The sequence below is a fragment of the Schistocerca gregaria genome, chromosome 3 (assembly GCF_023897955.1).
Source record: "Schistocerca gregaria isolate iqSchGreg1 chromosome 3, iqSchGreg1.2, whole genome shotgun sequence".
Taxonomy (NCBI): Eukaryota; Metazoa; Arthropoda; class Insecta; order Orthoptera; family Acrididae; genus Schistocerca; species Schistocerca gregaria.
The window spans coordinates 587,537,481-587,551,192 of record NC_064922.1 but is presented as its reverse complement, the minus strand read 5'-3'; the positions used below and the strand labels follow the sequence as shown (position 1 = coordinate 587,551,192).

General features: G+C 39.1%; 1 protein-coding gene across 1 annotated transcript in view; it reads left to right on the top strand.

Moving 5' to 3' along the window:
* Window positions 1–13,712, top strand: part of LOC126355608 (zinc carboxypeptidase-like) — a 140,686-nt gene that overhangs the window by 53,337 nt on the left and 73,637 nt on the right. Inside the window, exon 3 of the mRNA XM_050005970.1 lies at window positions 12,629–12,765. Within this exon, the coding sequence (XP_049861927.1) occupies window positions 12,629–12,765 (137 nt within the window). The remainder of the gene's footprint in view (window positions 1–12,628; window positions 12,766–13,712) is intronic.

Here is a 13,712-nt window from a genome sequence, read left to right as displayed (position 1 = left end):
ACAGGACAATGCACGTCCGCATGTATCGCGTGCCACCCAACGTGCTCTAGAAGGTGTAAGTCAACTACCCTGGCCAGCAAGATCTCCGGATCTGTCCCCCATTGAGCATGTTTGGGACTGGATGAAGCGTCGTCTCACGTGGTCTGCACGTCCAGTACGAACGCTGGTCCAACTGAGGCGCCAGGTGGAAATGGCATGGCAAGCCGTTCCACAGGACTACATCCAGCATCTCTACGATCGTCTCCATGGGAGAATAGGAGCCTGCATTGCTGCGAAAGGTGGATATACACTGTACTAGTGCCGACATTGTGCATGCTCTGTTCCCTGTGTCTATGTGCCTGTGGTTCTGTCAGTGTGATCATGTGATGTATCTGTCCCCAGGAATGTGTCAATAAAGTTTCTCCTTCCTGGGACAATGAATTCACGGTGTTCTTATTTCCATTTCCAGGAGTGTATCTTACAATTTAAAACCTGGTTCCTCCATCTCTGTCTTGCCATTATATAATCTACCTGAGTATCTCCAGGGTTCTTCCATGTATACAACCGTCTTTTCTGATTCTTGAACCAAGTGTTAGCTATGATTAAGTTATGCTCTTTGCAAAATTCTACCAGACGACTTCCTCTTTCATTCCTTACTCCCATTCCATATTCAACCACTAGGTTTCCTCCTTTTCCTTTTCCTACTATCGAATTCCATCACCCATGACTATTAAATTTTCTTCTCCCTTAACTATCTGAATAATTTCTTTTATCTCATCATACATTTCATCAATCTCTTCATCATCTGTGGAGCTAGTTGGGCTATAAACTTGTAATACTGTGGTAGGCATGGGCTTCGTATCTATTTTGGCCATAATAATGCATTCACTATGCTGTTTGTAGTAGCTTACCCCCACTCCTATTTTCCTATTCATTATTAAACCTACTCCTGCATTACCCCTGTTTGATTTTGTATTTATAGCCCTGTATTCGCCTGACCAGTCGTCTCGTTCCTCCTGCCACCGAACTTCACTAATTCCCACTATAGGTAAAATGGAAATGTCGTGTGGCTAGGGCCTCCAGTCGGGTAGACCGTTCGCCTTGTGAAGGTCTTTCGATTTAACGCCACTTCGGCGACCTGCGCGTCGATGGGGATGAAATGATGATTAGGACAACACAACACCTAGTCTCTGAGCGGAGAAAATCTCCTACCCAGCTGGGAATTGAACCCGGGCCCTTAGGATTGACAGTCTGTCACGCTGACCACTCAGCTATCGGGGGCGGACCCACTATAGGTAACTTTAATCCATCTATTTCCCTTTACAAATTTTCTAACCTAACTGCCCGATTAAGGTATCTGACATTCCACGCTCCGATCCGTAGAACGGCAGTTTTCTTTCTCCTATTAACAACGTCCTTCTGAGTAGTCCCCGCCTGGGACTTTTCACCCAAGAGGACGCCATCATCATTTAACCATACAGTAAGGCTGTATGCCTTTGGGAAAAATTACAGCTGCGGTTTCACCTTGTTTTCATCCATTTGCAGTACCAGTAGAGCAGTAGAGTAAGGCCGTTTTGGTTAGTGTTACAAGGTCAGATCAGTCAATCATCCAGACTGTTGCCCCTGAAACTACCGAAAAGGCTGCTGCCTCTCTTCAGGAACCACATGTTTGTCTCACCTCTCAACAGATACCCCTCTATTGTGGTTGCCCCTACGGTATGGCTATCTGTATCGCTGAGGCAGGCAAGCCTCCCACCAATGGCAAGGTCCATGGTTCATGGTGGGGTCGATACTGCATAGGAACACAATTTGATTGTAAGTCGCTTGTGAGGAGGGGTGTAACGAAATTTCTTGGTATGGGGTGACTGAAATACAACAAAAGTAATCATTGAAAGATTATTTGATTCAACAGAGAATTAGAAAAGTTTATTGTTATACTTGTGTTCCAAGGACATCAAGAATTTGTGATCATGTGGATGTCTTTGATGTAGATTATTCTGACCTCCACCACTCAAAGATAACTTTGAGACAAATGAGCAAGTTTACTGCTAGAACAGTTTCCAGACACTACAATTTCGCAATTAGTTCTAAAGTGTAATATAAAATTTAGTTCTTTGCTTATACATATCTTAGCTCGATGTAACTCGAAGTAATCTGCTTCCTGCCATTGCTGCTGAAGTCATCGTCCCCGTCCACTTCATCTCCAAACTGCATTTAGTTAGGTGACTTCCATGAAATATCCAGGTAGCAAGTCGTTTTATAGTGGCACAATTAGTTCTTGGTGGGAGCCCACTCCACATAACAGTCACAAAACCACTGTACCAAAACAATTAGATTATTAAACTGACGTGTGTCACAGTGGTCGCATCTGTGAACTGACTCAAACTGAGCTCTTCTGAGCCTTCTGTCCCCCCTATTTACATGTTCTTAACAATGAAGTTAATAAATCTGTATTGCAAATTTATAAAATTAGTAATTAAAAGTTCAAAGTTATTATGAATAAATATACATAAACCTTTCGTATTTTATGCCCAAACTGGTCTATATGACATAAAAGATATTTACATAAGAAATATATCACATTATACAAAATAGTAGAAAACAACAATGGGAACCTAATTTTTCTTATTTATGGGGTAATTAGTGAATGCAAAATAATTCTAGAATATATTGGACGAACGAACCTTACATACAAGTAAACAAACAAAATAATAAATTTTATGAAATTTAAGATATTATACGAAATCACTTATTAGATACAACTGGAATTACGAAACTTTCATTGAATTGCCTCATTGGCCATGAGTTTACCTTTGTCAGGCAGAATCCCCTATTCACTAATAGTGTGGTCTAGACGTTTTAATTCTGGCACTCTAAATTTACAGTTCTCTAATTTCAAAGTCATACCCAGTGTCTAAATTTTTTTCTAATTTGTCTTAAAGTTTCAATATGTACCTCCCATGTGCCACTAGTTACATAAATTACTAATTTGGACAATAATTCCCTAACTAAGACATAATCTAAAGCACAGATAAATTCAGCAACTGAAATGTTAAGTCCAGATTGCACCACACAATACTGATAGCTTTTTCCATCATATAAAAATGTCGTATACTGTCTTGAAATTGGCTCCAAAACAATTTGTTGAAACCCTGATGTCAAACCTAGGCTGGAAAAATATTTTGGGTCACTGAATTTATTCAATAATTCCTCACTAGAGTCAGGATGGTCAGTTTCCCCTTCAAGGAATTTGTTCGAAAGGAATTTGTTCGAATGGCGAGAATTCAACACAAGTCTAACGTCTCCATCTTTGTTAGAAATAACAACCAGGGGATTATTGTACTGGCTGCTACTCCTTTCCACTATTCTCCATTTTTGCATCTTCTGCAATTCTCTCTCCACTAATTTCCTTTTGCAAATTGGGACTCCATACGGTTTCATAAAAGGTGGATCATGCTTTTTCATTTTCAATTTGCAGACATAATTTATAATTCTTCCTAGCTTATTACAAAGAACGTCACAATATTCCCACAGAAAGTGATTTAAATCTTCTCTCCGAGAACTGGATAAGCTATCTGCAGTATTTACTTTATCACTAACTGTGAAAAACTATTACCATCAAAATTGTCCTCCTGTTCCTCCTCTAAATCTTTAATGCACCTGATATCAGAAAATTCAATTTCTCTAATCAGATTACTGCAATTTTTATACACTTTTAATTTAATTTGGCCTCACCAGTACAACCAGATTTTGGTTCTGTGAAACATATTTTTAAGTTTTTCCAATCAAAAATTACATTTGCTTTCAGCAGAATATGAAGGGTACAAGTCCGCTTTTGTGCATTCTGAGATACAAACTCCTAAAGTTAAATGAGCGCTGGAAAATTTGCAGTTGACATAGCAGAAATATTCAAGCATATGGCTTGTTGCTAGAGATGAAACTTTCTTTCTGTTTGTTTGGACCATTAATGGCAGAAGCATTGTAGACAGAAAAATGGAGGTAATAGACTTGTACCACTACTGAAATAAGCCCTTCATACATCCATTAATTTAGGTTTATCAACACAAAACATCCTTGTTCAAACAACAAATCCCCAATTAAAAATGAAATCAAAGACTGTTTGCAAATTCGTTTACTGCACTTACCTGTAGCTCCATTAAGCTTAACACCTGTTACAGGAAATTCTGTAGATGAAGAATTGTGTCTATTAGACACTGTGCTTCATACATGCCTTTCCAATTCCCAGTTACTATTTGAAAATATGGACCACCAGATACTTCTTCTTTATCAACTATCACTTCTTCCACTAATAAATCATCTTCCATTTCTTTAAAATCTAAGTTAATACAAGACTGTTGGTTATTCACTGAAGCTCTTTGTAAATTACACAAAGACATATCACTATTAGAGTGAATTTCTTCTGGATCTGACAAACTACTGCTTTCTGTGAAAGAGGGCTCACTAATTATTCCTTGCTGACTTCTTGATTTATTACATACCTCAGTGTTTATTTGTGTGTGTCCCAAGACTTAATTACTGTCAAATTCCAAATAATCATAATCACTGCTGCATTTCGCTTCACTAGTTCTAGCTTCTTTAAAACCTCTTAAACATTGTAACCTACCTGCTTAGTTTGTTTATTCTTATCATTACTCTTAGACAAAATCTTCCTGACATAAATAAAAGACTACAGACATCCTTGTACCTTATCCTCACTCATCAGATCATAAATACCTACTAACCGACAATTATTAACGTCATCTCCCAATAATTCTACAAAAATCATCCCATCAAACCCTTCTTTAAACAAAATATCATCATCAGCAGCAGCAGCACCAACTGAGTCACATGCAACTGCATGGACCTCAGTTAAAACATCAAACCTCTCTACTGCTACATCACCATCTCTATCAGCTACTAAAGCATCAATTTTTTTGGTACAAGGTCATCATTTTGGCATACTGCTACTAGAAACAAAACTGAATCATTGTCATTAACAAATAAACTAGCAATACTACAATCATCATTATAACCATCCTTGCATACACAATTGTTGTCAAATAAATTTGTCAGGTCCTCTTCACTAAGTTTATAACTATTTTGTGTCTTTGTGTCATCATTACTCATTTCTTTTAACTTGTATTTCCAAAATTCATATCCCTTATTTACATTATTAATGTGGTAGTTCCAAGTGTTATCTGTGTAAAGTTGGTGGTGTGACCTGCGTCTAACTCTCCTGCTCATAGCCTGATTACGAGTTTTTCTCTTCACCTCAAACTGGCTGGGCCCTAGTGAGGTGGTTACTCGTTTTCTTGTCTATACTCTCTGTTCTAATTTGAACTGGTGATTTGTATGTAATTGTTATTATTTCAAGGTATTTTCTGTTGCCATAGTTATTTTGTCTGTTACTGTTAAAATAATTTTGATTTTCAGAGAATCCACCACTCTGGTGTTGGCACTCTCCCCTATTTCGATTGTTTTACCTCTTCATGACTTTGCCATGCATAGTCTAACCTATCCAAATACTTCAAAAAATCTTTGATCGAGTCATCTGGCCTGTAAATTATGCCCCACTGAACCCAATTTGGTAGACGTCGTTTCAGTGGGTCAATCTGAATTAACTCGTCTAAAGGTTTGACTAGGTGCATCAGTTTTCTTAGCTGTGTTTTACAGAACTCACCCCCACTTAATTTCCCTTCTCATATTTGATGCCATTATAAAATTAAGACTAGTTTGTCTGCTTTCCGACCACAATTTATTCAAAAATAGTGTTTGAAACTGATCAAAAGTCATTTCAGGTCTTACATTCTGATATGTTACGGATAAATCCTCACCATCACGAAGACTCTTAGCTACTTCGACTTTTAATGGTATTGGCATACCTGGCATACCAGGTGTGAAACTATCTTGCACTGATATAAGATATCTATAGGATGCAATTGAAGTCTCCAGGGAAAGTTTCTAACAATACATTATTACCTAGGTTGGCCAACAGATTGTAGTTCTTGTAACAATTAGCAACAAGGTTATTTTCTAAATTATTTACTCTTAAGATGACTGTTTGAAAGTTTTGAGTTACTGACTCAGCTTTTAAGTGTACGCATTTAACCTCTTCTGCAACTAATATGGAGTTTAATTTCAGTTTCTCGTCTACACATTGACTTTCAGAAGTAACATATTCCTGCACAGGTTTAATTTCAGCTTTTCTGCTCTTGATCAACTCATCGATAACATTTGTTTCTGTGAAGCTGACCCATTCCTCAATGACGTCAAGTCTATCATTTATTACTTTTACTTTTGAGTCAGTAACTTGACTTAAACAATCAACGGCTGTTTCAATATGGTCGACAGGAATGTTAATGTTGACCAATTTCGTATTCTGCTTGAAATAGTTTAAACTTGTATACACTTTCTGAAAGCTACTATTTACGTTTCGATTAACATTCTTTATGTTCTGATTAACATTCCTTTCTACTTTCTTGCTATGGTCTAATAATTTAGTATCCAACAATTTGGATAATTGTTCAGTTATAGATTGGCTGGAACACAGGTGAACACAAACTGCATGACGCATTTTCGTTATTATGAGTTTCACAATATAAGTTTGGGGTAGAAGCATAAATGTCCCTACCTGACCTAGTGATCATAGGTATGTGGAGAACATCATTCTCACTCATATTAGTATTAGACTTGCAACAATGCTCAAAATCAGTAAATAATGTTCTCTTCCCACGAATTGCCACATGGACGAAACCTTGTACTGCAACTATTAAAGATTTATCGTAGCTCTTTGTAACTGTTGAAAAACTGAAATTAAAACTGATTTTGTTCCAAACTAGTATAATAGAAAAACAGAGTACTTATCTTTCGTCCATCGGCGACGTTGCAGGTCCTTACAGTTGAGCGTCAGTTTTCGTCACTTTTCCTGCTTCAACATATAAACAAGATTTATTCATGTCACCTAGAATTTCACAGATTTTAGCACTCCAGATAGACTTACGACTATCCCAGTTTCTCCACCATTGTAACGAAATTTTTTTGGCGTGAAGGGAGACTTGAATTGCGGCAGAAATACACAGAAAAACACTGAAAGACTATTTGAGTGAACAGAGAATTTGAAAAGTTTGTTGTTATACTTGTGTTCCAAGGACATCAAGAACATGTTATCATTGGGATGTCTTTGATATAGATCACTCTGGACCCCACCAATCGAAGATAACTTTGAGACAAATAAGCATGTTTACTGCTAGAACAGTTTCCAAACATTACACTTCAGTAATTAGTTCTGAAGTGATATATAAAGTTTAGTTCATTGATTATACACATCTTAGTTCGGTGTAAATCGGAGTAATCTGCTTTCTGCTGCTGCTGTAGTCGTCGTCAACAATGCTAACCTAATTTTTATTAATTATGGGTTACTTAGTGTATACAAAATAATGCTAGCATATATTGGACGAACATGACATACAAGTAAACAAATGAAATAATAAATGTTATGAAATTTAATACAGTATAAAAGTCACTTTGTTCATTGTGAAAATAGCATTGTTCTTTTAAATTAGATGTTATTGGAAAAAGCGATGGATCAGCATGGAAAATCATGAAACTTCTTTGACCTTACTTGAGAGCCGCAAGCTTGCTTTCTAATCCACTCTCTCGAATCGGATCCAAAACTTTTTTAGCGTAACTTGCTGCAGCGCGGTGCGTGTGTAGCCAGGTGCGAATGGCAGCTGGTTATGTTGTAAGTAATACCGAATCCTGTAGTTTCGGTGCCCTACAATGCCTCATTTTCGTGTTACACTTCAGATGCTCCTGTGAATGGGTCATATACAGAGCACCGATGCAGATACCCGTTCAAGTACTTTGTTCTGTGCATCCAATCAAGGAAAAAAAACTTCAAAGGCATAAAACGAGTCAAGATACATGTAAACGGAAGTCAAGTGGCCCTTATAGGGCGTCGTTTTTGGTGAAAGCGTAGAGTCTCTTCGACTAATGGAAACACAACTTAAGAGTGGAACACGCTCATTTTTGCAGTGTTAATGGAGATTATGGCAGCTGGTATTTCCTATGCATGCCTTATTATTCTTGTATCGTCAGTAATTGTTGTTGTTTTTCCCTAGTGAAGCCACACAACTGGGCTAGTAGTAGTTGTTACAGTCACTAAGTATTTATTCTGTCGTTGGTTTTAACCAGCGATTGGAAGTGATCGTATTTTACTCATACCCAAAATATTGGCACATTTACTGTGAAGAATTAACTGCATAGCGTCGTAAATAACAGCTGTGTGTAGTTATAGTAATGCATATATGACTAGAGACGTAACAGACACCCGAATTTTAAAGCAAAATAATGTGTCCATGCTGCGAAAATAAAATAAAATATGTAAATGTGGATCTGCCACCGTCTCCAAAAAGATAAAGCCATTGAGCTTTAAGTTAAAGAGACCATCTCAAAATGAAATTTTACTTCAGCCATCCATTCACTTACTTTCTTCCAACCATTACTCATGTTCTGTACATCCCACCAAACAGAAAAATTTCAAAGGTGTGACATGAGTCAAGATAAATGTAAACAGCAGTCCGGTGGCTCGTATAATCTTAATTTGTACACAGTATGCTGCTTATTATACTGGAAATAAAGACGCCACTTAGAAAAAGCTACTCCTTCCTCTCTTGTATTGAAATGCCACTGCTTTTGTTCTATTGGTAACTTAATATTTACTTGATGACAGTGGTACTTTCCAAATAAAACAGTTACCGGACTCTGGAGAAAGAGACCTGTTTATAGTGCGCTTCTATCTATCATGCAGCTTTCCTTACTATGTATGTAACAAGAATTTTCAGTTCTTGAATACAGATAGTTTGATAATAATTTCCTGAAGGAAAGACTAAGGAGAAGTTTTTAATTCCATTTTGAATAAGCAGGGATTGCCAATATCTTGCTTTAGTGCTCTATGCAGATGTCTTATAGAATTTCGCACAGAACTCAACTCTCAAGTCTGGAAAAATACGCAAGGTATGCATAAAAACTATTTCTTTTTGTTCCACTGTGATTGTGCAAATCATAGTTCGCCTAAGCTGATTTTTATTATCAGCAACGCACGCCATTAAGCACTAAATAAACTGAGAAGTCAGCCAAGACATTGTAAAATCGTTACAGAAGTCTCTGTAGAAGTCAGTATTCCCAATGCTCGCTTTTGTGTTCTAAATACTTCACATACCTTGAATGTATTGTGTAACGACTTATGTTCGTGTTTGTGTGTGTCTGTTTAGTATTTGAAAAATGTATCTAACTTATATTGATATCCAAATATGTAAATCTCAGTGCAGGACAACAGAATAGTGTCAAAATTAAATTTTAAACAGAAGTATCTGAAACTCACGTAAGACGATGCGAAATCCAGAATAGCCACTACAAACCGTTTTCAATGAAATATACATATGCTATGCTAATTGACTGAAAAGCAAATGACTCAGATTACAATGTTTGCCCTCAATATTGTTAATCTTTATCTTTAGTCTTGCTATGATTCGCTGTACCAGAACTGTTATTCTAGTCACAGAGCAAATGAACATAAAATTTAACGAATCTGACTTTCTGATAAAATTGGTTGAAAACTGACAAGATACCACTTTACTTGATCTTCCTCTGGATTGATATGAGCTTTTTACAAATACCTTATGACAATCATTCTATTTTATAGTTCACAGGAATTTCGATGATAATTAAATTTGTTGGCCTATCAGTGTGCCCGGAACGCTTGTCTGCTCTGCAACCTTTCGCCGTAAAGAATAATGAGGTGATTGTCAAAAAACCAATTCCAATTGCCGTGCTTCTTATGTGCAGTGTAAGACTGCATCTCATCAGTTTTTTCAATAATGATTCTGCAGCACACAATTCGCGATGTGTAGTGCGAGTATCCAAACACATTCATGAAGGAGCACAATGAAAAATGAGGAACTAAACTTGAAGGAAGTAAACTGACGACTGATAAATGAGAACAAAGACGCCAAGTATAACTACGCTTCATTAAGCCATAACAACAATACAGCCTTCCATAAAGTTTTCACAACTAGAAAAGTTAGCAAAATATTTCTTAATAATTTTTCTGCATACAATTACTTTTCTTGACAGTTGTTTCAATTATAAGACAAAACCACTTGTTGCATTATAATATTCCCTACAGTACACTTCAACCTATTTTTACAGTACAGCTCGACCAAACACAGTGTTCCAACAATAAGGAATTACACACACTTCAACCTATTTTTACAGTACAGCTCGACCAAACACAGTGTTCCAACAATAAGGAATTACACAGTCATATGTACATCAACCCAAATACCTTAAAGTTTCCTCTTCAACTTTCTTCTACTGATATAATTTCATTTTCTTTCCTCAAAACATATTAGCTCAACATCCTCTTAGATAATGCTGCCTGCACTACACGGTAGGCCAGCTTCCATGCTTTTAAAACCGAGTACATAGCCAGATTGTCTAACAACCACTGCACACTTCTACTATATGCCTTACTTTTACATCTTTGGTCTCAGAACACAGACTTAACGATGAACATCATAATCTCGATACTACAGATGTTGAGTACATTTATCAGATTCGCAACTTCAGTCTGAGCTATGACCAAGACTTCTTGAGAATCGACATGGGAAATCGGACAGCCCTTTCAACCTATACTACAGGCAAACATCTACGTTAAATAATTTTATAATGACACAATTTTCTTGTCGTTGGGTCAAACAAAGAGACCTACTTCCAAGAAAGAAATAGAGTGATCTGCGCTTCTTCATTAGTATGTCTATAAGTTCACTCCGTTTCAACTTGCTATCGAGATGGACCCACAGAAATTTACACACACTGTTACGTTTAGTGTATCGCTGCAATTTATACTTCTGACGCACAGTATGAAACTTATGAACATTGTCTGATAAGGTTCAGTTTGGACCCTTCATTAGAGCCCTTGTATCATCAGCAGCTAATAAATTTTTCAGTCATCTTTTTAAGTCACTGGGAGACCATTTATACACTCCTGGAAATTGAAATAAGAACACCGTGAATTCATTGTCCCAGGAAGGGGAAACTTTATTGACACATTCCTGGGGTCAGATACATCACATGATCATACTGACAGAACCACAGGCACATAGACACAGGCAACAGAACATGCACAATGTCGGCACTAGTGCAGTGTATATCCACCTTTCGCAGCAATGCAGGATGCTATTTTCCCATGGAGACGATCGTAGAGTTGCTGGATGTACTTCTGTGGAACGGCTTGCCATGCCATTTCCACCTGGCGCCTCAGTTGGACCAGCGTTCGTGCTGGACGTGCAGACCGCGTGAGACGACGCTTCATACAGTCCCAAACATGCTCAATGGGGGACAGATCCGGAGATCTTGCTGGCCAGGGTAGTTGACTTACACCTTCTAGAGCACGTTGGGTGGCACGGGATACATGCGGACGTGCATTGTCCTGTTGGAGCAGCAAGTTCTCTTGCCGGTCTAGGAATGGGTTCGATGACGGTTTGGATGTACCGTGCACTATTCAGTGTCCCCTCGACGATCACCAGAGGTGTACGGCAGTGTAGAAGATCGCTCCCCACACCATCATGCCGGTTGTTGGCCCTGTGTGCCTCGGTCGTATGCAGTCCTGATTGTGGCGCTCACCTGCACGGCGCCAAACACGCATACGACCATCATTGGCACCAAGGCAGAAGCGACTCTCATCGCTGAAGACGACACGTCTCCATTCGTCCCTCCATTCACGCCTGTCGCGACTCCACTGGAGGCGGGCTGCACTATGTTGGGGCGTGAGCGGAAGACGGCCTAACGGTGTGCGGGACCGTAGCCCAGCTTCATGGAGACGGTTGCGAATGGTCCTCGCCGATACCCCAGGAGCAACAGTGTCCCTAATTTGCTGGGAAGTGGCGGTGCGGTCCCCTACGGCACTGCGTAGGATCCTACGGTCTTGGCGTGCATCCGTGCGTCGCTGCGGTCCGGTCCCAGGTCGACGGGCTCGTGCACCTTCCGCCGACCACTGGCGACAACATCGATGTACTGTGGTGACCTCACGCCCCACGTGTTGAGCAATTCAGCGGTACGTCCACCCGGCCTCCCGCATGCCCACTATACGCCCTCGCTCAAAGTCCGTCAACTGCACATACGGTTCACGTCCACGCTGTCGCGGCATGCTACCAGTGTTAAAGTCTGCGATGGAGCTCCGTATGCCACGGCAAACTGGCTGACACTGACGGCGGCGGTGCACAAATGCTGCGCAGCTAGCGCCATTCGACGGCCAACACCGCGGTTCCTGGTGTGTCCACTGTGCCGTGCGTGTGATCATTGCTTGTACAGCCCTCTCGCAGTGTCCGGAGCAAGTATGGTGGGTCTGACACACCGGTGTCAATGTGTTCTTTTTTCCATTTCCAGGAGTGTATATGTAATCACTTCTTGCTTTCTCAGGCGTAAAGTTTCATTTGGCTGATAAATTACATTTGCGTAAGTCCTTTTCAGGACTGTCTGTAACATGTGTCTGGCAATTTCTATGCTGATCACTGTGCATACGGCGAAATAAGTTATAGTGTTATATGTTGCACTTCAGAAGAAAATGTAACTGTTTCTTCTCTTGCAGATTCGCTTCTGGAAGGAAGCCAGGGCAGTCAATATGCCAGCTGACATCATGGTGTCGCCCAAGATGCAACCTACCTTTCTGGAATGGCTGCAAGCGCACTCCATCACGGCGTCCGTTTTCATTGAGAACGTGCAGTAGTGAGTGTTCAAGTGCAGCAGGAGGCTCCATTTCCTTGGTTACATAGAGTAAACCATAATACACCAACTGAACTCAGATAACAAGCTTACTAAGTACATAAACCTGTCCCATTGTGGTGGGAAAAGTTTCTACATAATCTACCCAGCTTATACATATAGCATGTAACTGTACTTCTTGCTGGGTGATAAGCTGAAATATATATCACTTGTACATACTACTGCTCTACACCCTTGATTTCAAATTTTGGAAATGACCTGGGGTCTATTAACTGACAATACTGACTGTAATTTTGCTACAGATGCGAAATATTAATTCACCCTACTAAATTCACCTGTTGATGTTCGTTTTCTAAGTGCCTGGAGTTTGATTAATATGGAAAAGATTGCCGTTAGCACTCGTATAAATGTAACATGTCCTAAAGTTTTTAGTGGTGTTCCAAACAAATGTATAGCACTTAATCAAATTCGGGTATATTGTTTTGCATGGAACATCTTTGGATCTGTCTGTCATTTTTTCCATTTGGCAAATACCAATCTCTTGATTTAGTTCAATTATTTGTCTTTTAGCCCGGTAATCAACAATTACTGTGACACCTGAATGTTTCACAGTCCACGATGTCCTAATGCTGACTGGAAATAATCTATTCACTGAATTCCAAAATAAGGTGAGCAATAGACGCTCCAGTTTTTCCTATCAAAATCTTTTGTTTATACAAAAATCCTTTGTAATACTGAATAGTGTGAGGATGATTCAAACCTGCAAAATTAATAACTGCCGACTTCCAGACCTAGTTCCCGTTTTGATGATGTATCATACTCTTTTCTTTTTTTTTAATATATGCTCATTTTTTTCCCAATTACGTCTTTAATGAAATACAGTTGGAATGTACCGTCTTCACTGTTCTTTCTTAGGTTTTCCAGAAACAAAGGTAAGGCATCTGCTACAT